The sequence below is a fragment of the Neoarius graeffei genome, chromosome 8, assembly GCF_027579695.1.
Source record: "Neoarius graeffei isolate fNeoGra1 chromosome 8, fNeoGra1.pri, whole genome shotgun sequence".
Taxonomy (NCBI): domain Eukaryota; kingdom Metazoa; phylum Chordata; class Actinopteri; order Siluriformes; family Ariidae; genus Neoarius; species Neoarius graeffei.
This window is the reverse complement of record NC_083576.1, coordinates 45,334,103-45,359,831: the sequence shown is the minus strand read 5'-3', so window position 1 is coordinate 45,359,831 and position 25,729 is coordinate 45,334,103. Positions and strand designations below refer to the sequence as shown.

At 43.6% G+C, this 25,729-nt stretch overlaps 1 protein-coding gene across 2 annotated transcripts in view; it reads right to left on the bottom strand.

Annotated features, from left to right (window-relative positions):
- Positions 1-25,729, bottom strand: part of ablim3 (actin binding LIM protein family, member 3) — a 345,079-nt gene that overhangs the window by 138,608 nt on the left and 180,742 nt on the right. For both annotated transcript variants that reach the window (XM_060927674.1, XM_060927673.1), the window contains exon 3: positions 3,254-3,437. In XM_060927674.1, the coding sequence (XP_060783657.1) occupies positions 3,254-3,437 (184 nt within the window). The remainder of the gene's footprint in view (positions 1-3,253; positions 3,438-25,729) is intronic.

Here is a 25,729-nt window from a genome sequence, read left to right as displayed (position 1 = left end):
AGAGCATCACCAATCCCCCTAATTCTGTGCCGACAAATAGTGGAACAATATCAGAAAGGAGTTCGACAGTGTAAAATTCCAAAGAGTTTGAACATATCATCATCTATAGTGCATAATATCATCAAAAGATTCAGAGAATCTGGAAGAATCTCTGTGCGTAAGGGTCAAGGCCGGAAAACCATACTGGGTGCCCGTGATCTTCGGGCCCTTAGATGGCAGTGCATCACATACAGGCATGCTTCTGTATTGGAAATCACAAAATGGGCTCAGGAATATTTCCAGAAAACATTATCTGTGAACACAATTCACCATGCCATCCGCCGTTGCCAGCTAAAACTCTATAGTTCAAAGAAGAAGCCATATCTAAACATGATCCAGAAGTGCAGACATCTTCTCTGGGCCAAGGCTCATTTAAAATGGACTGTGGCAAAGTGGAAAACTGTTCTGTGGTCAGATGAATCAAAATTTGAAGTTCTTTATGGAAATCAGGGATGCCGTGTCATTCGGACTAAAGAGGAAAAGGACAACCCAAGTTGTTATCAGCGCTCAGTTCAGAAGCCTGCATCTCTGATGGTATGGGGTTGCATTAGTGCGTGTGGCATGGGCAGCTTACACATCTGGAAAGACACTATCAATGCTGAAAGGTATATCCAGGTTCTAGAGCAACATATGCTCCCATCCAGACGACATCTCTTTCAGGGAAGACCTTGCATTTTCTAACATGACAATGCCAAACCACATACTGCATCAATTACAGTACAGCATCATGGCTGCGTAGAAGAAGGGTCCGGGTACTGAACTGGCCAGCCTGCAGTCCAGATCTTTCACCCATAGAAAACATTTGGTGCATCATAAAACGGAAGATACGACAAAAAAGACCTAAGACAGTTGAGCAACTAGAATCCTACATTAGACAAGAATGGGTTAACATTCCTATCCCTAAACTTGAGCAACTTGTCTCCTCAGTCCCCAGACATTTACAGACTGTTGTAAAGAGAAAAGGGGATGTCTCACAGTGGTAAACATGGCCTTGTCCCAGCTTTTTTGAGATGTGTTGCTGTCATGAAATTTAAAATCACCTAATTTTTCTCTTTAAATGATACATTTTCTCAGTTTAAACATTTGATATGTCATCTGTGTTCTATTCTGAATAAAATATGGAATTTTGAAACTTCCACATCATTGCATTCCGTTTTTATTTACAATTTGTACTTTGTCCCAACTTTTTTGGAATCAGGGTTGTATAACATAATAAGAAACATAATGTAAATAATAGGAAATTAAAACAAATGACCGATGTACGTAAATGCAAAAACAGGGCACAGCTGAGTTAAAACATTTTTACATCCTTCCCTCTGACCCCAGGACTAGAATTAGTGGATCAGTGGAGAACTACACCTTGCTACTTGGCAGCTTTTTCTCATGATGTCGTAAGCTGTCATGCTGCCTGTTACTGCATGGCCTGATAAGAGTTTTATAGGTTACTCCCACCATAAACACCCTGCTGAGCTATTTTGTGGCCACTGGCAGTGGGATTTTGTTAAGCAATTCCACTCTTACTTGGCAAATTAATTTTTCTCTCCATATACATTCATTAATTACTAATTTGTCCCTCGTTGCTAAAATGAAAATTCAAGGGGGAATAAGCGATTTAGTGTTACTAGTTTCCTTCAAAAACTGGGCTTTACAACAGTAAATAAGGAAGCAGGAAGAAACAATCAAGTTTCCAGGATTTATGAGAAAGCATTAAAAAAAGCCTCATAACCCTTCTTCACTTTGGCTAGGTCGGTAGCAGTTCTGGACAGTACTGGTGCATGTTTTTGTTTTTCATTTGAAAAACAGCATAAAACAGTTGTCTTATTTTGGCAAATTTGATTTGGGGAAATTTGATAGCAGCTTTGCTTATTTTTGATGCGGGTAATCAGGCATTTTTGTTAAATGGCAGAGAAAAATACTGCTCTGACTGCCTAACTCATACAGTACTTAAGTTCTCCTCGACTTGTGGTTAGGTACCAAATGTAACATCATCTGCTAAGCACTGAATGAAACTTCTGAGTAAACAATTGGCAGAAGTCTAATAGATAGATAATAAAATTACAAAAGCTAAGAAACAGGTTTATGAAGAGCAGATGTACCACAGCATTCAGGTTGACTAGATCTGTTTCCTTCAAGATATAATCCAATTTGAGTAATGGTACTTCAGTGTTTTCCAGGCAGGTAATGGATCAGCCAGAAAGGGCATCTCTGACTTTTTCTGTCATTCGGACTTTGTTGCAAACAGAAAGGTAGTTAATGAAAAGGTTGTTACATTATATATATATATATATATATATATATATATATATATATATCTTACAGTATATATCTTCAGTCATGAAAAGTCAAATTTCACCTCTTCCCTTTATTTTTGTTCTTATGTTGTTAACTTTTTATTCTGGTGTCAGCACTATTCTCTCATAGTCCTCTGCTTTCCATCCATTAATATTTAATTTAAGGACAGAAACAGAGAGAGAGAGAGAGAGAGAGAGAATCACACACATGCATGCGCGCACGCACACATGCGCACACGCGCGCACAGAGAGAGAGAGAGAGAGAGAGAGGATGCATGCACTTAATTCTACCTCTGATTTGGTAGCACAGGAGCACTCATACATCAACTTTGACAGTGCGTGACAACTAAAAAGCCACAAAGGTGACAAGTTTTCATCTTCACACCCTGTGTGGCATTCTATTAAAACTAATAAACATTTATGGATTCAGGGATCTGTTAGTTATCTTTTTTCCCTCTTTTTTTTCCTTTCAGCTTTTATGAAGTCCATTTGCTAATATTTATTTAGAGCATCAGTCATGTGATTTTTTTTTTTTTAAAAAGATTGGCACATGAATTCTCCTGACTTACATTGTGCATATCAGTGCTGAAGGTGCTACATGGAAGAATTTTAGTTTAAATCATTCAAACATTAACTTTAAATTTATTAAAATTAAAGTTAAAAAGAGAACAAATCGTTTTTAAAAATAAAGTCCTGAAAAATTGCAATTGATCATTCATTAACCAATGTCTGATTAAGGGTTCAGACCGTGAATAGCACATGACACATTTACCATTGTAACTACAAAACCATGGTGACACTAGTATAACTGAATAAATTAGCTAAGTATTTTTTGAGGGTTTAATAACGGATTAAACCTAAAAGCAGTACTTTGGTAGTAACCTGTTAACACTTTATTTAACTTTTTGTCCTGAAAGGCCCACCTGCAGACACTGCAAACGAAGCACTTTGGGTGATATGTGTGGCCCAGCGCTGATACCACCTCTCCTGTGATGAAGTCCCCACAGCTGTCACACTTCGTGCCATACAGATGTTGGTAGTCTGCTGTGCATATGTACTCACCCTTCTTCTGGAAAAATCCAGAACGGGCCAAGTTACAGCCACACACTGCCAGGAAAAAAGTGCATGATTACAACAGAACTACACAGAATTGCACAGATCACTTTCCATCCCTCCCTGCAATATTCATAATTATGCAAATCTTGTCTGGTCCATTTTAGTGATCCAGAAGTGTATCTCTCTCTCTCATTCTCACACACACACACACACACACACACACACACACACACACACACACACACACGGTGAACAATTTCACTTTGGGCACCATGCATAAGTAATTTGTGGTGATGTCAATGTTCCTTTTTCCACACAGTCAAATTTGGTTCACAGCTAGGTTCAGAAGTGCAGTCAAGTTGCAGATGTAATTGCTTAATCCATGGCACAATTGAGAATATCAGATATTTATGTACCTTTATAATAATGCTACAACCTTTTACTTGTCAAAGTGCCATTATATAACTGGAAATTATTCTATCCACATTCACTGGATATGAGCAATCGTGTGCTCTGATTGGCTACTCTACTACTAGGCTATCAGATCATATACCGTGAGTAGAGAAAAACAAAATGGCAGAGCATGTTGCTGAACCAACCAAGGATGAAATAACAACTGTACTTGAAAAAAAAAAAAACACCGAAAAATACAAAAAAGCAACAAAATATGAAATGAAAGTATTTGATGGTAAGAACATGTCTTTTTTAAAATTTTCAAGAATTATTGTCACATTTTTCACAAATTGCTACTGTCATTTTGCCAGTTTGTTTGCATTCTAAGCAGAAATGATTTGTCAGACTTTTTGGATAAAGTTTTATTGATCGAATTTCCAAAAAATAAAAATGCTCTGTTTCTCAAAATCCAGTGAATGTAGATGTAAATAAAAAACAGTTATTCCATTCAATCTCGTCGTACATGGCTTATAGCCAACTTGTTGCAACCCTCTTTGTCGGCTATCAGCTCATGTAATTTCGTGGAATAACTGTTAAATATCTAGTGAGCTCTATGTGGACCTTATATAAGTGATACATTTATAAGTTCAGTTATTACACAGACACAAACAATTGGTTTTGTAATGTAATTTTTTCCAAACTAAAATAAAGAGAATGAGACAGTACACACACACACACACACACACACACACACACACACACACACACACACACACACACACACCCCTTGTAAATGCTAGCTACATAAAACAGTAAGATTGACATTAACTCAAAACACTATCTTCAACTCAAGAGGGGGATCTGAAGCCCTTCCTGGAAGAAATATGTTATTGTAAAAAACATATAGAAGAGCTCTCATTCATTAAATGACTTCAGAAACCTGAACATCCATCTAGACAATCTGCAAGCTGCCTGATGTTGCTGGCATTATTCAACCTAAAACATGCCTGTATGTGTCATTCCATCATAAACGCTACACCCTTCACACCCACTGCTTTCCACCCTACCCCAACTCATGCACAAAGCCACAAATACCCTTTGTCCTACATTAAGCACTTGCCTTGATAGTCCATTTCCTCTCTCTCTCTCTCTCTCTCTCTCCAGGTTACATAGGATCCTCCAAGCTCTAACTTTATCATTTTTTTAACAATCCTGGAGGGTGAAGTGTATCACATGCTTCCTCCAAAACATTTAAAATCCACGCAGCATCACAGGGTAGTGTAACACATTAGGAGAAATGCACTATCCACCCCTTTCCGCATGCATGTGCTCACAGAAACCCATGATTAGATAGTGTCACTGTGATTGATAGGGGAGAGAGTATGCCATCCCTTCCTCCTCAACACCATGTCCAGTTTGTGATTCACTGTGGCATCATTGGAATTTGAATGTGTGGCAGCGGGGGCATGGTCAAGCGCCGGTCTGTGACAGGAGGGCGGAGTCAGGGAAGGTAAGTGGCAGAATCACGACACCTGACATCAATTAACCTGTGTTTGTGTGTGTCTTCCCAGTGACCGTGCCCTATTTAAGGAGGGAGAGCGAGAGCAGAGGGGGCAGCCCGAACTAGACGCCGGTTGCGTGTATGGTTGTCTAGGAAATTGTTAGACTGAAAAGTGTGGCAATAAAGGCTATTTGCAAACCTGATCTCTGTCCTGCCGTCCTCTGTGCTCCACCCACGCATAGTGAACCGCTACAGTGGTGCTGAAACCTGGGAGAATTGTGGAGCACAGCAGCCGATCAGCCCCATGGAGTCCTCCCCGTTCGCCGACTTGGTCCACGCCCTCGCCACGGCCCAGCAAAGCCAGCACCAGGCGCTAGTCACTCTCCGAAAGGAACAAGAACAGCGCTTCGAGGCCCTGGTGCTGGCCCAACAAGAAGATCGGGAGGCGTTCCGGCACCTCCTCGCGTCGGCGGGGTCCACCAGCACTCCCACCGCGGGCCCGTCCCCCCTCACCGTAACCAAGATGGGTCCGCAGGACGACCCCGAGGCTTTTATCACACTCTTCGAGCAAGTTGCAGAGGCCTCAGGGTGGCTGATGGAGCAGTGCGCGGCGCGCTTCCTCCCCCTGCTAACAGGAGAGGCGCAGCTGGCCGCGCTACAGCTCCCCGCCGACCGCCGGCTGGCCTACGCGGACCTCCGCCGGGCCATCCTCCAGCGCGTGGGGCGCACCCTGGAACAGCAGCGCCAGCGCTTCCGCGCCTTGCGCTTGGAGGAAGTCGGCCGGCTGTTCGCGTTTGGCCAGCAGCTCCGGGACGCCTGCTGGCGGTGGTTGAGGGCCAACAACCGCGACGCCGAGGAGATCATCGACCAGGTGGTGCTGGAGCAATTCATCGCTCGCTTGCCAGTAGGAACCGCGGAGTGGGTCCAGTGCCACCGCCCAGCGTTGCTGGATCAGGCAGTTGAGCTGGCGGAGGACCATTTGGTGGCTGTTCTGGCGGCAGGACAGCAGACAGCGTCTTCTCTCCTCTTCTCTCTCTCTCTCTCTCTCTCCTCCTCCTCCTGTGTCCCGTCCTCGCCCCATTCCCCCACCGCGGAGGTGGGGGGCCGGCACCACCCCAGCCAGTCCGCCGCACCCGCGGTGCCCTCCTGTTTCTCCCTTCTGTGTCTGTCTCTCCCCCCCTCAGGTGAGTGAGCCCCAGAACACCGGTGCAGATAGGAAGCCCGGGCCGGTTTGCTGGCGCTGCGGGGAACCGGGCCACCTCCAACAGCAGTGCACGGCAATGGAGGTGGGCACGGTGGTTCGGATCCCCGACGCGCCAGAAGCCGCCCTCGATCGGGCCGGAGCGTATCGCATACCGGTGAGTATTCAAGGGGATACATATCAGGCGTTGGTGGATTCGGGTTGTAATCAGACCTCAATTCACCAAAGTCTGGTGCAAAATGAGGCATTGGGGGGAGCACAGGGGGTGAAGGTGTTGTGTGTGCACGGGGACGTTCACAACTACCCTTTGGTGTCGGTCCATATTTTTTCCGAGGGGAAAAAGTCATAGTGAAGGTGGCGGTTAATCCTCGCCTTACCCACTCTTTAATTTTGGGGACGGATTGGCCGGGATTTCAGGATTTAATGACACACTTAGTAAAAAGTGGGTCCTGCCATTTAACAGGGGGAGGTCCCGGTGTCGCTTTGGCGGGAGCAGCTGTCGCAGAGCCGTCTACGTCATCTCCGCGGCAGAGTGAGGAGCTGCCGGCCCCTCTTCTCTCTGTTGGGGAATCCCTTGCAGATTTCCCATTAGAGCAGTCGCGAGACGAGACTCTGCGGCATGCGTTTGACCAAGTGAGAGTAATCGATGGTCAAATGCTCCAGCCGAACGCCACCCCGTCCTTCCCTTACTTTGCGATTATGAAGGATAGGCTATACCGAGTGACGCAGGACACTCAAACTAAAGAGCGAGTCACGCAACTTTTAATTCCAAAGAGCCACCGGGAATTGACATTCCAGGCAGCTCACTTTAATCCCATGGCTGGACACCTAGGGCGGGATAAGACACTAGCCCGAATAATGGCCCGATTCTATTGGCCGGGGATTCGCGGCGATGTCCATAGGTGATATATGGTGTGCCGCAAATGCCAGTTAGTAAATCCAGCAGCAATTCCAAAAGCGCCTTTGTGCCTCCTACCATTAATCGAGACCCCGTTCGAAAGGATTGGGATGGATCTCGTCGGGCCATTAGATCGGTCAGCACGAGGGTACCGCTTTATATTAGTCCTGGTGGACTATGCAATGCGATACCTGGAAGCAGTGCCTCTGTGCAATATCTCAGCACGCAGTATTGCGGAGGTGCTCTTCCATGTTATCTCCCAAGTTGGAATCCTGAAAGAGATTCTGACTGATCAAGGCACCACGTTTATGTCACGGACACTGCGCGAACTGTATGGGTTATTGGGGATTAAGCCGATCCGCACCAGCGTGTATCACCCACAAACGGACGGTTTAGTGGAACGGTTCAATCGCACCCTCAAGAATATCATTAAAAAATTAGTAAGTGAGGACGCACGTAATTGGGATAAGTGGCTCGAGCCCTTGTTGTTTTCAGTTCAAGAGGTCCCCCAAGCCTCCACGGGGTTCTCCCCGTTCGAATTATTATACGGGCGTAAGCTGCGCGGCATTCTAGATGTGCTGTGGGAAAATTGGGAGAAGGGACCTTCACAAAGTAAGAACGAAATTCAATACGTTATGGACCTGCACGCAAAACTCCACACGCTCACCCACCTAACCCAGGAGAATTTGCGGCAGGCCCAAGAACGGCAAGCCCGCCTGTACAACAAGGGTACGCGCCTTAGGGAGTTCACACCGGGAGATAAGGTACTCGTACTGTTGCCCACATCGAGCTCCAAATTGATCGCCAAGTGGCAAGGACCCTTTGAGGTCACACGGCGAGTCAGGAACGTCGACTACGAGGTGAGGCAAACAGACAGGGGTGGGGCGCTACAGATTTACCACCTCAATCTGCTTAAACTCTGGAATGAGGAGGTCCCCGTGGCGTTGGTGTCAGTGGTTCCAGAGAAGGTGGAGCTGGGGCCGGAGATTCAAAAAGGGGCATTGGCATCACGTACCTCTCCGGTCCCCTGTGGAGACCACCTCTCCCCGACCCAACTCGCGGAGGTCGCCCAGTTGCAGACTGAGTTTTTGGATGTGTTCTCGCCCCTGCCCGGTCGCACTAACCTCATAGAGCACCACATAGGGACGCCCCCAGGGGTGGTAGTGCGTAGCCGCCCTTACAGGCTACCCGAACACAAAAAAAAGGTGGTTCGGGAAGAACATATCAATCTTTTTGCATATCAAAAGATGAAAAAGGAAAATTTTATGAAGACACTTCTGAAGAGTTTATGAAGACACTGTCCAGGATTCATCCCCTTCCATCTCTAGTGGGCCACCTTCCCCACACTCATTCATGCACATACTCACACAAACACATCTATAATCTCAGGCAAATTCCCTACCTCATTTCAGCAGGCTCAGGTAACTCCACTGCTTTGGAAGAATACTGAGCCCATCACTAATAAAGAACTACAGACCAGTCTCATTTTTACAATTTTAAGTTCAAGTCAACTTTATTGTCAATAATGCCATATGTGCAGGACATACAGAGAATTGAAATTGCGTTTCCCTCTTATCCGCAGTGCAAACAGTAATAAACGTGAAATATAAAATATAGGTACAAGATATAAACTAGAAAAAGGAAAAAAGGGGGAGAAAAAAAACCCGGGGGGGTTTACACACACAAGCTAAAGCTATCTAAGAAAAGACAAGACAGTGGCAATCCAGAAAATTTCTAGTGCTTTAAGTGCTCTGGTACTCACCGATAGATCCTTTGCACTGACATCACATTTATGTTAGCAACTGTCACCCTAGACCTGGAGGACAAGCGAACTTTATTTCCATACTGTTCACATACTGAAGCCAAGTGAAGATGTCCGACGTCCATTATTGTTGTCCGAAGAAAACTACAGCTAAAAAAAGCTCTACTACCAGATTACTTGAATAATCTTAGTCTGAAAGAAGCGAAGGATAGATATACATTGAAATTAGAGTTTATTAGCAGTTATGATGCATACAAAATTCCTCTAAATGACTGGAGTGATGGTGCAGATTTGTGGCCTAGCATTAGCTACATGTTGGAATATACCTTCTTTTCTTCAAAGAGTCTCGACATGGAAGAACAGTTTAAAAAAATACAAAAGCAAGAAAACCTTCTTTGTGTAAAGACTTTTTCCCGACATCAGCTTTTGGGAACAGAGTGCTGCGAAAGCCAAAGCATTTACTCTCAAAGGACTCCTACATGAACTGTTGGCTAGATGGTATTCCCAGCCCTTCATGTCTCAGCAACCCCAAGGACATCTAGTTACAGAGCTATTTGCACTCTATCATTTATACATTGATACTTATTATTGTTAAAACAATATCTGAAGTGTTATTATTTGTAAAATAACAAAATATCTTGCTCTAGACTTTCAAACAATGTTGTAAGATTTTAATTTTATCTAATATTGGATCGTACAATCATTACAAACGCTAACAGAAACAGCACAATCCAGTTGTAGCTATAGTCATATAGTCACTAATCACCCTTGTAATAATAAGTTCAATAAACAGTTAATGTTCAGTTTCCTCTTCATTAATTCTCTATTTAAAAGGCACAACTGAGTCACACAGGTTGATAAGTGTATAACGTACAATAACAATTTTATCCAAAATAGTTTTTTTCTGCCTTAGTCGATTTATTTCCATTTCACATGCATGCAGCTGTTCTAAAGTTAAGTCTGTTATGTAGAACACTCTCAAACCGTAGGTTCATTACTACACTCTGGCTCCATGGTGACATTCTGCACAGGACTGGATTCCTCTGATAACAGAAGCAAAGCTCCAGCGCTCTCTACTCTTAATCTTTTCTGTTCTTTCATGATATATCGTGCATGTCGTTCCTTGATGGGTATTTTACTGAATTATGTCCGTGTTGTTTGTTTGGTGCCCAATCTGGGTTTTCCATGTCGAATAAGTTGGTTCATCTCTAAGAAAATCAATTGATTTTGTTTGAACACTTTCATGAAGAAGCTAACTCACATGCAAGCAGAAATAAAATAAGATTCTTAAGCAAACACTTCCATACTCACTTCTGACTTTATTTAAAATGTATTTTAAAAAATACAATTGCGAAATTCTCTGGAGTTTTCAGGCTTAGCTCCTCTCATCATATTCTCTTTAACCACTAATTTCTTCGTTGTTCTTGAAGCATTTGCTTCTCTTTGTTAACATTTTTCTTGATAGTGGGGAGACAATAATACCTTTTATCTATTTTCTCAACCAAAAACAATGCAAAAATGAACCCTATTGAAGACAGATTAAGCCTTGCTTACACAAAAGACAGTGTCTGTTTGACCCCCAGGTGAAATTATCACCTGATGCATGATGTCATGTGCAAAGGGTCTATATGCAGTACCAGCACTTTGGTGGTTTGCTCTTTTGAGTACCTTTATCTTTTTTGTGTCCTGCACTTCTCATGAGCGTCAAGTACTCCACATTACTCATGCCTAGCAACAGAATGAAATGGACTATCGCGCAAATAATTTTTACCAGTGATTTTAGTTACATACCCAAACTAAGTGGAAGTTAATTTCACAGCACATAGAAGGTGACTGTATGAATTCAATAGAGTTCTATAGGGCTTATGCTGGGCGGCACGGTGGTGTAGTGGTTAGCGCTGTTGCCTCACAGCAAGAAGGTCCGGGTTTGAGCCCCGTGGCCGGCAAGGGCCTTTCTGTGCGGAGTTTGCATGTTCTCCCTGTGCCCGCGTGGGTTTCCTCCGGGTGCTCTGGTTTCCCCCACAGTCCAAAGACATGTAGGTTAGGTTAACTGGTGACTCTAAATTGACCGTAGGTGTGAATGTGAGTGTGAATGGTTGTCTGTGTCTATGTTTCAGCCCTGTGATGACCTGGCGACTTGTCCAGGGTGTACCCCGCCTTTCGCCCGTAGTCAGCTGGGATAGGCTCCAGCTTGCCTGCGACCCTGTAGAACAGGATAAAGCGGCAAGAGATAATGAGATGAGATGAGGGCTTATGCTTCAGTTAGAAGCAAGAAATAAAGGGAAAAAAATCAATAAAGAAATGGAAAAAAACGAGCAGGTGAAAAACCACACAAAAAACAGGGAGCATTCTAAAAGAAAACTAACAAATATTTTAATATTTTGAATAGCCTAATAGTTCAGACAAAGTTTATGAGAAGGATAAACACCCTGAGGTGAGCCATCTCGTTTTCAAAGGGGTCCTTAAAGCTCTTTCAGTCCTAGCCACTCCCACACTCACTGTTTACCAGAATACATACAGTAAATGTGCACATACCCATACAAAGCTATATACAAACATTAACATGCACCTACACATTAGAGATAAATTTCAAGTGTAATAAGAAGCAAGAACAAGTTGTTTGCAAAGAAGTAAAAAGAGATGCCTGAAAGCGATGAAATGAAGTACCGTAACAGATCTAAGTGACCTGGGCAGGTTATTCCAGTCTGATGGAGCTTTAAATTTAAAGGCATGTCACCCAATTTCTTTTGAAATTCTAAGAACAAAGAAAAAAGTATGCTCAATATGCTTTAGCCTATACAGAGACCTATATGGAATTAAAAATTGTTTGAGATAAGAGTGATAGATAAAGAAAATACATTTAAAACTAAATTGCAACCAGTGAAACTGTCTTCTAGATTTTAGCGTTAACGAATTTAGCATTTCATACATTTAACAATGATGGGTTCTGAAACGGGCGGCACGTTGGTGTAGTGGTTAGCACTGTCGCCTCAAAGCAAGAAGGTCCTGGGTTCAAGTCCAGCGGCTGGCGAGGGCCTTTCTATGTGGAGTCTGCATGTTCTCCTCATGTCTGTGTGGGTTTCCTCCGTGTGCTCCAGTTTCCGCCACAATCCAAAGACATGCAGGTTAGGCTAATTGGTGGCTCTAAGTTGACCGTAAGTGTGAATGTGAATGGTTGTTTGTCTCTGTGAGTCAACCCTGCGATGACCTGGTGACTTGTCCAGGGTGTATCCTGCCTCTTGCCCATAGTCAGCTTGGATAGGTGCCAGCTTGCCTGCGACCATGTACAAGATAAGCGGTTACAGATAATGGATGGATGGGTTCTAAAATGACACCTCAAAACAAATCTACAGAGACTATTATAAACTACTTTGACAAAGCGAAGATTTGTTTCTGATGTGTTCTGATAGACAATATATGCATAACCTAATACTGGTAATATCAATGGTCTAATAATTCTTTTCCTGACCTGTAGAGTAAAACAGTTAATAGAACAATACAGTATTTTCAGGCTATAATTTATTTTATTTATGACTCAATTTATTTAGGGGCGGCACAGTGGTGTAGTGGTTAGTACTGTTGCCTCACAGCAAGAAGGTTCTGGGTTCTAGCCCAGTGGCCGATGGGGGCCTATCTATGTGGAGTTTGCATAGTCTCCCCGTGTCTGAGTGGATTTCCCCTGGGTGCTCCGGTTTCCCCCACAGTCCAAGGACATGCAGGTTAGGCTAACTGGTGGCTCTAAATTGACTGTAGGTGTGAATGGTTGTTTGTCTCTACATGTCAGCCCTGCGATGAACTGGCGACTTATCCAGGGTGTACCCCGCCTCTCACCCATAGTCAGCTGGGATAGGCTCCAGCTTGCCTGCGACCCTGCATATGATAAGCAGTTACAGATAATGGATGGATGGATTAATTTATTTATGACATTGTTCTGAACTGGGTAATGCAACGGGTCATTCAGAAGAAATCTGTTTCGAGAGATTTTCTTCTCCAAAACTGTATCCGGCTGTTTACATTACTGACACAGACTATGCAGACAACATAGCCACTCTAGACAGCTCTGCTGCTAGACTTCAGGAAACCACCACTCATATTACAAATTTTGGTAAGGAAGCTGGCCTGCAAATCGGCTTAAACAATACCAAGACCATGCTTATTGGAAAGTTCCATAACCAGCACCCTTGTCACTTCTCCAAGATGCTGGACATAGAAGTTGATGGAGAACACTTAGAACAAGTCAATGATTTCCACTACCTAGGATTCATTATTTCCAGTGATGGTGCCATTGATAAAGAACTTAATGTCAGGATCGGTCTAGCATCGAGTGCTTTTACCACACTCAATAACATTTGGAAGAACAGAGGAATATTGCTTGATACCAAGATCAAAATATATGAGTGTGGAGTTATTACAACACTTCTCTATGGCTGTGTCACCTGGGCGCTTAGATTAGATTAGATTAGATTAGATTAGATAAAACTTTATTGATCCCTTTGGGCGGGTTCCCTCAGGGAAATTAAGATTCCAGCAGCATCATTACAGATAAACAGAAAATAAATAGAGAAAATTTCTAGATAAATTAAAATAAATTATTTACAGTACATATACAAATATAAAAAGAATAACATATGGGGAAGGGGGGCAAGGGGGGGTGGCGGCAGAAGAGATATTGCACTTTATATTGCTTAAACAAAAGCAGTTACATCGACTGGATGCCTTCCATCATAACTGTCTGTGCAGAATCCTGAAGGTACGGTTCCATGATCACATTTCGAACATTAAGGCCAAGTTTACATTAGACTGTATCTGTCTCGTTTTCTTTGCGGATGCACTGTCCGTTTACATTAAAACGCCTGGAAACGCCGGGAAACGGGAATCCGCCAGGGTCCACGTATTCAATCCAGATTGTGTCTGGTCCGGTGCTGTGTAAACATTGAGAATACGCGGATACGCTGTGCTGAGCTCTAGCTGGCGTCGTCATTGGACAACGTCACTGTGACATCCACCTTCCTGATTCGCTGGCGTTGGTCATGTGACGCGACTGCTAAAAAACGACGCGGACTTCTGCCTTGTATCACCTTTCATTAAAGAGTATAAAAGTATGAAAATACTGCAAATACTGATGCAAATACTGCCCATTGTGTAGTTATGATTGTCTTTAGGCTTGCCATCCTTCCACTTGCAAGTGGTAAGTGACGCGCATGCCCGATATGCACTGAGATCACACACACAGCGGCTCAGTCCCGAATCACTGCTCGTGCGCTTCACTCGCGCGCTCTGTGAGCTGCGCAGGGCCGGAGTGCGCACCCTCCAGAGGGCACTCGCTGTTCAGGGCGGAGTGATTTGGAGCGCAGGATGCCTGCGGAGCCGAGCGTATCCGTGTATTGGCGTTGCTGTGTGCACGCGAATCGTGTATTGGCGTTGCTGTGTGCACGCTAATCATTTTAAAAACGTTAATCTGATGATCCGCTGATACGGTCTAATGTAAACCCCACCTGAGATAAGAAAGAGAAGTGGTTGCTGTAGCCTGGGAATTAGCATAAGCTACTGCTGTCTCCTTTACTTTGGGCATGCGGCATGAATGTCAGACGGCAGGCTCCCTAAATTCCTGCTACAGTCAAACCGGAAAGTCTGCACACCCCTTTCACCTTTTCCACATTTTATTACGTTACAGACTTATTGTACAATAGATTGAGTTCATTTTTCGTCACAAAATTCTACACAAAATAGCCCACAATGACAAAGTGAAAGCAGGTTTTTAGACATTTGTGCTAATTTATTAAAAATCAAAATGTAAAATATCATATGTACACAAGTATGCACACCCTTTGATATGACACCCAAAAGTGAGCTGAGGTGCATTTTGTTTCCACTGATTCTGCTTGAGATGTTTCTACAACTTAAATAGGAGTCCACCTGTGGTAAATTAAATTGATTGGACATGACTGGGCATTGCCAACACCTGCCTATATAAGGTCCCACAGTAGACAGTGCATGTCAGAACAAACTCCAAGCCATGGGGTCAAAGGAATTATCTGCAGACCTCAGAAACAGGATTGTGTCAAGGAATAGATCTGGAGAAGGGTACAGAAAAATTGCTGCAGCTTTACAGGTCCCAAAGAGCACAGTGGCCACCATCATTCATAAATGGAAGAATTTTGGAACCACCAAGAATTTTCCTAGCTCTGGCCGCCTGGCCAAACTGAGCAATCAGGGAAGACGGGTCTTGGCCACTGAGATGAGCAGGAACCCGAGGGTCACTCTGACAGAGCTCCAGCATATCCTTGTGGAGATGGGAGAAGCTTTCAGAAGATCAACCATCCAGGCAGCACTCCACAAATCAGGCCTTTATGGTAGAGTGGCCAGACAGAAGCCACTCCTTAGTAAAAGGCACATGACAGCCCACTTAGAGTTTGCCAAAAGGCACCTAGAGGACTCTCAAACCATGAGAAACAAGATTCTCTGGTCTGATGAAACCAAAATTGAACTTTTTGGCCTGAATACCAAGCATCACGTTTGGAGGAACCCAGGCACCGCTCATCACCTGGCTAATGCCATCCCTACAGTGAAGCATGGCGATGGCAGCATCATGATGTGGGGATGTTTTTCAGCAGTGGGAACAGGGTGACTAATCCTGATAGAGGGAAAAATGAATGCAGCTAAGTACACTGAGATCCTTGAAGAAAACCTGCTCCAGAGCGTTCTGGACCTCAGACTGGGGCGAAGGTTTACCTTCCAACATGACAATGACCCGAAGCACACAGCCAAGAAAACAAAGGGATGGCTTCCGAGAAAGTCTGTGAATGTCCTTGAGTGGCCCAGTCAGAGCCCACACCTGAATCCAACTGAATATCTGTGGAAGGAGCTGAAAATGGCTGTGTACCGATGCTCCCCATCTAACCTGATGGAGCTTGCAAGGATATGCCAAGAGGAATAAGCAAAAATGTCCAGAAACAAGTGTGCGTAGCTCATAGCTTCTTTCCCAAGACGCCTTGAAGCTGTAATTGCTGCCAAAGGTACATCAACCAAATATTAGGCTAAGGGTGTGTACAGATATGTAACCCCTGAATGACCTATTTTTGTCAGTAAAATAAAATTGCATATTTTCTAAAAACCTGTTTTCACTTCATCATTACTGGTGATTGTGTGTAGATGTTTGAGGCAAAAAATGAACTCATCTATTGTAGAATAAGTCTGTAATGTAAACATGGAGAAGGTGAAAGGGATGTGCAGACTTTCCGGCTTGACTGTAGATTGGGTTCCCACCAATGGCTCTAGAGATGTTGGACGTCCAAATCTAAACATCCTGAAGACGCTGGGTAACAATCTTGAGCTGTATCGAGGACAGGATTATGATATTGCGATGGGGAAGCTTTGTGCATTGGATCAAGGTAAATGGCAGTGAACCCTATGTTCTGCCAAACAACGATTAAGAGATTGTGAGCAGGCAGACCCGTCACAAGATGGATGAAGACCTGACTAAGGTACAAGGTAAGCTAGGTATGACTGAATTAATATGGGGGTTAAAAGAAAGTTGAGAGTCAAGTCAAAGACCTAAGTATTTAAATTCCTCTACCTACTCAAGTGGTGTCCCATCTAAAAAAATAATCAACTAATTATTGGTTTGATGCAATACATTAGATCTAGTGACAAATAACATACTATAAGGTTTCTTCTTATTCAGTAGACATTAAGAAAACCATTTTTGAACAGTATCAAAATCACCCTGTAGTGTACATTGAATTTGTGAGCTATGAGGCTTGGAAGAATGGTTCACAGTATCATCTGCATATAATTGAATATGACAATTTCCATCAGACGGGGGACCAGAGTTTATCTCATCTCATTATCTCTAGCCGCTTTATCCTGTTCTACAGGGTCGCAGGCAAGCTGGAGCCTATCCCAGCTGACTACGGGCGAAAGGTGGGGTACACCCTGGACAAGTCACCAGGTCATCACAGGGCCGACACGTAGACACAGACAACCATTCACACTCACATTCACACCTACGGTCAATTTAGAGTCACCAGTTAACCTAACCTGCATGTCTTTGGACTGTGGGGGAAACCGGAGCACCCGGAGGAAACCCACGCGGACAGGGGGAGAACATGCAAACTCCACACAGAAAGGCCCTCGCCGGCCCCGGGGCTCGAACCCAGGACCTTCTTGCTGTGAGGCGACAGCGCTAACCACTACACCACCGTGCCGCCCCACCAGAGTTTATGCTAGACTTTTTTTGATGGCCAGTATGGCTATTAATATTCCAGAATTCCAGCCATATAGGACAAATACTGGACATATGTTTTAAATAGCCATATAATAGTGCAACGTGGCTGTGACAAACCAGATGCTCGCGGATTAAGAATAAACTCAAGGTTTTAATAGACACAGTGAGAGAAGAAAATGTACAATAATCAGGCCAGGTCAATACTGGGAAATCCAACAAAGTAGTGAGGGCTAGACAAATCGAGGTCATGAAACGGGCAATAGTCCAAGAACCGGAAATCAAGAAAACACAAGCAAGATAAACACAAGGACTAGGCAAATCGGAGTCGAGAAACAGGCAAAGATCGAGAAACAGGGAAGCAAGAGAAACGAGCAGATAAACACAAGGGCTAGACAAAACGGGAAGAAGCCGGAAGGCAAAAAGGGTCATACACAGAAACGCAATCAGAAATACAAACGCTCAGTAGGCTCACAGAAATGTGGAGGCAATACTGTGCAAAGAACAAAACAAACAGAGGGGTATAAATACAGACATAAACAAAAAGGTACAGGTGATGGACAGTGAGACCATGCAAAGACTCCCATTGCCAATTTCTATTTTCTAATTCATTGGGAGATTAAGCTCAATTGCCCCTGTCCTGCTCAAGAACAATCCCAAGTACCTCCATTGGTACCTTAAAGCTGAAAAAGCCTTCACACAACTCAAGACAGCCTTCATGTCTGCTCCCAACCTGAAGCACCATGATTCCATTAAATCATTCATTGTTGAGGTGGATGCCTCTGAATCTGGGGTTGGAGCAGTACTATCTTAACGTTTTGGTGAGAAGCCCAAGCTACACCCTGTGGGGTTCTTTTACAAGAAACTCACCACCACTGAACAAAATTATGACATTGGAAACTGGGAGCTACTGTCTAAAATTGGTGCTGGAGGAGTGGCGACATTGGCTGGAAGGAGCAACCTACCCTTTTACCATCTATACTGATCACAAGAATCTGGACTACCTCAAGTCTGCCAAAAGACTGAGCTCTCATCAAGCTCACTGGGCCCTTTTCTTCACATGTTTTCAGTTTCAAAATAGTCTACAGGCCTGGATTCAAGAACACAAAAACTGACTCTCTGTTCCATATCTACCTATCCACAGCTCCAGACCAGTATCCAGAACCCATTATCTCTCCAGCCTGCTTGTCCAGACTTAACCATATCACATTTCTGACAATTGCCCCACCAATCTTATCTATTTCCCTCCATGCCTCCAAGGCCAGCTAATTAACTGGGCACACACCACTTCTGCAACCAGGCATCCAGGCAGCCAATGCACATATCGACTACTAAAGACCAAACATGGTGGCCAAACATGCTAACAAACATCAACCAGTACATCTCTTCCTGTTTGGCATATGCACAGGCTAAGATGCCCTGGGCACTTCCAGTAGGCAAGCTCATACCATTACCCAGACCACAACATCCCTGGTCCCATATTGTCATCGATTTCATCACTGATCTTCCCAAGTCCCAGGACAACACAGTATTCATGGTTATCACTGACCATTTCTCTAAATCATTGAGTCTCATCCCTCTACCCAGCCTCCCCACAGCACTGGAGACAGCAGAGTTAATTTTCTCCCATGTCTTCCATTACTTTGGCATCCCTGAAGACATAGTTAGCAAACAGGGCCTCCAGTTCATGTCACAAATCTGGGCCAAGTTCATGGACAAAATGGGGGTTTCAGTGAGTCTAAATTCTGGCTATCATCCTCAATCCAATGGAAAAGCAGAAAGGGCCAATCAAGAAATAGGGTGCTTCCTTAGGGTGTTCTGTGCTGAAAATCAGAAGAACTGGATGTACAAAACACCTTGAAACACACTACCACTCAACTCATGCCCTTCCAGTATGTACTCAGCTACCAACCTCCCTTCTTCCCATGGGATCACTCTCCTACTGGTGTGCCCACAGTCACCGACTGGTTCAAGTGCAGTGAACAGGTGTGGAAGAATGTCCACAGTGCTTTGAACAAGTGGCTCAAAGATATAAACACTTTGCTGATCGCCATAGAAGAGAGACCCCTGAATACAACCCAGGTGACAGAGTGTGGCTATCTATGAAGGACATCAGAAACCTTCAAGCATGCAAAAAAACTCAGTGCAAAGTACATCAGCCCCTTCAAAATTCAGCAACATATAAAGTACATCACCCACAAACTAGCAGACTCTCCAGCAGACCCCCCCCCCTAGCAGATGCCCCAACACCCCAACAGACTCTCACTGACATTCCATGTATCATGCCTGAAACCTGCCACCCCTGGGCCCTTAACCATTTATGTTCCCTCCACTTCACCTCCTGCACCTCTCACCCTGGATGGACAACTCGCCTACATTGTTCACGACATCCTCAACTCTCACTGCAAAGGAGGCAACCTGGTAGAGTGGGAAGGCTATGGCCCCTGAGGAGCATAGTTGGGTCCCGGCTAAGGACATCTTAGACCCGCTTCTCTGTCATGACTAAGTAAGTACCTAAGTACCCTGATAAATCAGGCTTTTGATGCAGGGGCCACCCAAGAAAAAGTACTGCTCCTAGAGTGAGTTCCTGGGGGTGGGTGGGTTCTAGCTCATTTGCACCTGCTTGCACTCAAGACTCCACTTCCCTGAATTTGCAGTGGCCTTCAAATATGGCCACCACAGACTACAACAACCATCTTGCATCTCACTGCTCTCAGTCTCCTGAGTACTGATTATCACAGACACCTGTTCCTAATCACAACCTCATTATTGCTCAGTATAAAAGGAATCTCAGTTCACGTTTTCATTGCGAAGTAAATGGTCAGTGTATCCTTGCCTGACTTGACTACACCTTTATTTTTGGTGCTGATATTCAGGTTACTGATCTAGTTTGTTCTTTGGTTTTGCTCTTTGTCATTACCTCTGATATTCTGTTTGTGCCTCTCCTTACCATTGCCTGTTTGTTGACTCTGCCTTCGCTTATCAATTTGGATTTGTCTGCCAGCTTTGCCTCAATAAATTCTCTGCTGCATTTAAAAAATTAATTTATTTGTTTGTCTGTTGCATGCATTCCTGACACTCAGGGCCATATCTGTCAGCAATACCTGCTTAGTGCGCTCACACCATACTAGTGCTCATGAGCTACTGTACAATCTGTAATTATGTGTAGATTGAGCCAAAAACATTGCAGGATAGAGGGAAACATGGCTAACTGAGCAATTACTCTCTCCTTGTTATTCCATGGCCATCCACTGAGCCACCAGATGGTCTCTTACAAAAACAGTAGAACATCAGAGAAGGTGATGCCAGCAACAGGAAAATAAACGCTTCTAATGGGTGGCAATTAAACCTATGAAAAGGACTAGCAGCTCATTAGAGAGTAAAAAAAGCAGTTAATATTTCATGTAGCGGTCATATCCCACTAATTTATATACCCTGGTAATGATTGTGATCAAATGTTAAATCTGGAAGGTCAGTTTTCATTTCTTTTATGAAGTGTGACTGTTTTACACTATTTTTTTGGGGGGATCATTTAAATTTATATTTCCCTCAATGATTACAAGGTGTTCAGGCCAGGAGACCCAAATCAAGTACCCCCCAAATCAGTATGCTCCCTCCACTATGCTTCATAGCTGGAAGAAGATTTGGGTTTTAACATGTAATGCATTTTCCTTCAAATATAGAATTGTCCATTTCTGTTAAAAAAAGGGGGGGGGAATAAATAAATTCTGTTAATCATTTGTCTCATACAATTTATATAAACTAATTGACCTGAATCGGTGAGAGATGCTGCCGAACTGCTTTGTTTCATTTTCTCTGTGTCAGGAAATTTCTTTCACTTCTTTTGATGCTGTCTGTCTGTGGTGCTTACCTCTATACAGGCATTTGTCTGAAAGCAGAGAAGCATACACCCTCCTGATTTCAAGTTTTACTCAATTAAAAAGACCTGATAGGAAAGCGTGAACAGTATTTAATAAAGGGAGAGATGAGTCAGCAAAACATGACCCTGCTCAGTAATGATGAAATGAAATGACCTACATCACCAAAGAAGCTATTTAAATAGCTGACACATTTCTATTTTATAACCACTGAGAAAAGACTTGTCAGTCTTAACAAGGCCCAATACCTCATATAGCAGCATACACAAAGGGAATTCTGTGTCTACCACATCAATACTATCATGCTGCCTAGTCCCTCAACTCTGGGAGAATTTCTCCCCAGCAACCATTGCATGGGCTTAATGATTGGACAAGCACATGTTGCCATAGCTACTGGAAGCTCCCATTCTGTTCACTTTTCCTCCTCCACCATAGAGCCAGACAAGTCAGAGAAAAAGAAGCATTCTGCATAATTCACCCAGGGATTTTCCTGTCTCCTTGCTACACTGGCACATTATTGTTATCTTTCAAATTAGAACAGACCTGCAGAAAGGACCAAAACTGTGTATTCATTAACACAAATACACATTTAAACACAATCAAGACCAACATACTCTACACCAGGGGTTCTCAACCTTTTCCGCTTTGAGGCCCACCTATTCAAACTTGTAATGAGTCAGGGCCCATTAAAAAAGATGCTCAATTATTTTGGTTCATCTATTCTATTCTAATCTAATAATCTATGTAAAGTGTGTTAATGGAATGCAACATCACTCCCTATTACAGATGGGAGCCCAGGAATGAAATAAATACAGTAAAAACAAACTTTTTTTTTTACTGTAGGTATTGTATTTAAAACTGTATGGATGTGCCAGAAGCCAACATAAAACCATGCATGCAGGACATTCTCAGTCAAAAGGGATTAATGATCCAAAAGTGCGGTCTGGTTGATTAACACAAGAACTTATTGCCATGTTTGTGTACAGCAAACAAGCCAGTTATTAAAACCAAAAAGTACACTCAAAAGAAGTGGATGTAGAAACCACTCAATGGGATAGATCCTTACATGTTAACAAAGAAGGATTTTTCCTATGAGTTGGAAAATTATCCATCCACTGAGTTCCCCGACATCTCAAACTACCTGGTGCTGCAGACATTGTTCTACATGGACAAACAGATGAAAACCTGGAAGAGCATGGAGGAGTGCAACTTTTTATATGTGGCTGGGTTAAAGACCTGGTGATCAGGACACTATGAGATAAATGGCAGTGGACGGATCTAAGTGCAGGAAGACTCAGTACGTTTACATGCACATCCAAATCGAGCTGCTGTCGGTAATCGAGCAAAGGGTCCCAGCAGGGGTGCCAGAGAAATCCAATCCAACATGCACACAAGGAAATCGAGCTATTGTGTGAGGTACATTGTGCACCCGAGCCACAGGTGGCGCTACACGCCCCATCGTGTTGGTACACTTCCGGTTGTCGTCATGAAGAAGAGCTATTCAAGAGTATAAACAAAGTTATCAGTTCCGTGTTCACAAGAAGAGTGTTTGTAGTTTGTATGTACGAACAGAAGTGTTCCTAATAAAGTGGCGGCTAAGGTGAAGTGTCATGCCGACCGAGGCTGTTTTTTTTTTTTTTTTCGACTGAGGCTGTTGTGTTTCCCGCTTGTGGTCTCGTCACTTCCGGAAGGAGCAGTGCTGAAGTAAGTAGCTCGACTACGTAGCTCAATAGGGTTTACATGCACCAAGTAGCTCGGCAAAAATCGCATAATCTAGGTCGTGTAGCTCGATTACGAGAAATCAAGTTCGGTTCAATTTCAGCCTAGCTAAGGTGTTTCCATGCCATTTAAAACTTTGATTTCAGTCGAGCAACGGCAGAAATTCGATTTTCTCTATGTGCATGTAAACGCACTCAGTGTTTATTAGCAGGCGTGATATTTACAAAAACAAAAGCAAAACAGAAAGCAGAGTATTTAAACAGTATTATAAACACTCGATAAACTTGAAACAATGTGACAGTGATAATGATGATACTTCGCAAAGCATCTGTGAAAACAGTGTCCATATCTGCACATGCTGATTGTGATCAAATCAGGATCAGGTCTTTCCCATAATGACCGGGTCCCAAGCCAAGTCAAGTGAAGTCAAGTTTATTTGTATAGCGCTTTTAACAATAAACATTGTCGCAAAGCAGCTTTACAGAATTTGAACGACTTAAAACATGAGCTAATTTTAAGCCTAGGTCACAACCGGCTGTACGTGCTCATACGGCCAGTCTACGTGCAAAAAACGCAAGAAACGCATGGAGGGCGCGCATGTGACGTGCTGATTTTCGAGCCGTAGACCAGCCGCAGACCGGCCACAGAGGTTCTTTGTCATGTCAAACAAACTCTACGGGCGCTTACGTTTTCTTCAGGTTGCAAGACAAACTTACGGCCAACGTGCGTCTTTCTCCACGAACAAAAAAAAACGCAGCAATTTGGGAAACACCAAAAATCGCATGGCCAAAAATCGTACGTCCGGTTGTGACCTAGGCTTTATCCCTAATCTATCCCCAATGAGCAAGCCTGTGGCGATGGTGGCAAGGAAAAACTCCCTCAGACGACATGAAGAAGAAACCTCGAGAGGAACCAGACTCATTTGGGCAACAACAGACAACATGACTATAACATTAACAGTTTTAACATGAAGTCAGTTTCGTTGATGTTATAAACTCTTCATTGATGGAAACTTGAGTGCAAAATTGTTCATGACAACTGCAGTCCTAAAGTTAGCAAGTCAACTGTAGTCCTCAGCCATAAAAGCATTACTGTAAGTGTCCAGAGCGTCCTCCAGGTGTGACTTTCAACTGTCCACATGGGGCCATCCTCCACAGGAGCGATGCGATGAGACTCCAACCAGACACAGGGCACCAGGATGGATCAGACAGGTCTGAGGAGCAGAAGAGGTCAGCATCTCGATCCCAGGACCGACATGTAACTCAGAGGGACGGATTTGGGGGGGAGAAAACACAGGTTGTTAGGTATGCCCAATGCCACCTGAATAAGCAGGAACAGTATACATATTGCACTGAGTACAAGCAGGGACTCTGGCAACTAACTATGACAGCATAACTAAAAGGGGAGAGCCAGAAGGTAACACAGGCATGAGGGAGCCCTGGGACATAAAGCAGCCAGCCACTACACCGTCAACAAACTCGAGTGAGCAAGCGAGTGGGGGACTGACAGCATCCATACATCCCAGTTTACCAAAACACTCTATGTCTGAGGACCCTCCAGATCTAGACATTTACCTCATAAACACCATTAACAAAAGGCTTGACTAAACAAATGTGTTTTCAGCCTAGACTTAAATGCTGAGACTGTGTCCGATTCCCGAACATTACTTGGAGGGCTGTTCCATAACTGTGGGGCTTTGTAAGAAAAGGCTCTGCCCCCTGATGTAGCCTTCACTATACAAGGTACCAGCAAATAGCCTGCACCTTTTGATCCAAGTAGGCGTGGCTGGTCATAGAGGACCAGAAGTTCACTCAGGTACTGTGGTGCGAGACCATTTAGTGCTTTAAAGGTCAATAGTAGTATTTTATAATCAATACGAAATTTGATTGGGAGCCAATGCAGTGTGGATAAGACAGGCGTGATGTGGTCATATTTTCTAGTTCTAGTAAGGACTCTTGCTGCTGCATTTTGAACTAACTGGAGCTTGTTTATGCACTTATTGGAACATCCAGACAGTAAGGCATTACAATAATCCAACCTGGAGGTAATGAAAGCATGAACTAGTTTTTCCGCATCATGTAGTGACATTAAATTTCTTATCTTAGCAATATTTCTGAGATGAAAGAAAGCTATCCGGGTGATGTTATCAATGTGAGTTTCGAATGAAAGACTGGGGTCAATAATCACTCCGAGGTCTTTTACTGCTGCATGTGAAGAAACAGAAAGGCCATCCAGAGTTATTGTGTAATCAGAAAACTTACTTCTAGCTGCATGTGGTCCTAGTACAAGTACTTCAGTCTTGTCAGAGTTAAGCAGAAGGAAGTTAATAAGCATCCACTGTCTAATGTCCTTCACACATTCCTCAATTCTATTAAGCTGGTGTCTCTCATCTGGTTTTGCAGAAACATACAACTGTGTGTCATCAGCATAACAGTGGAAACTAATACAATGTTTACGAGTAATATCACCCAGAGGTAACATATATAAAGAAAAAAAGCAGTGGACCCAAGACAGAACCTTGTGGAACACCAAACTTTACTTCAGTATGTCTAGAAAAATCACCATTTACATCAACATACTGATAGCGATCAGTTAAATAAGACCTGAGCCAGGAGAGGGCCGTTCCCGTAACTCCCACAACATTTTCTAGTCTATCCAGAAGAATGGAATGATCAATGACTACGTTTACATGCACGTCCAAATCGAGCTGCTGTTGGTAATCGAGCAAAGGGTCCCAGCAGGGGTGCCAGAGAAATCCAATCCTACA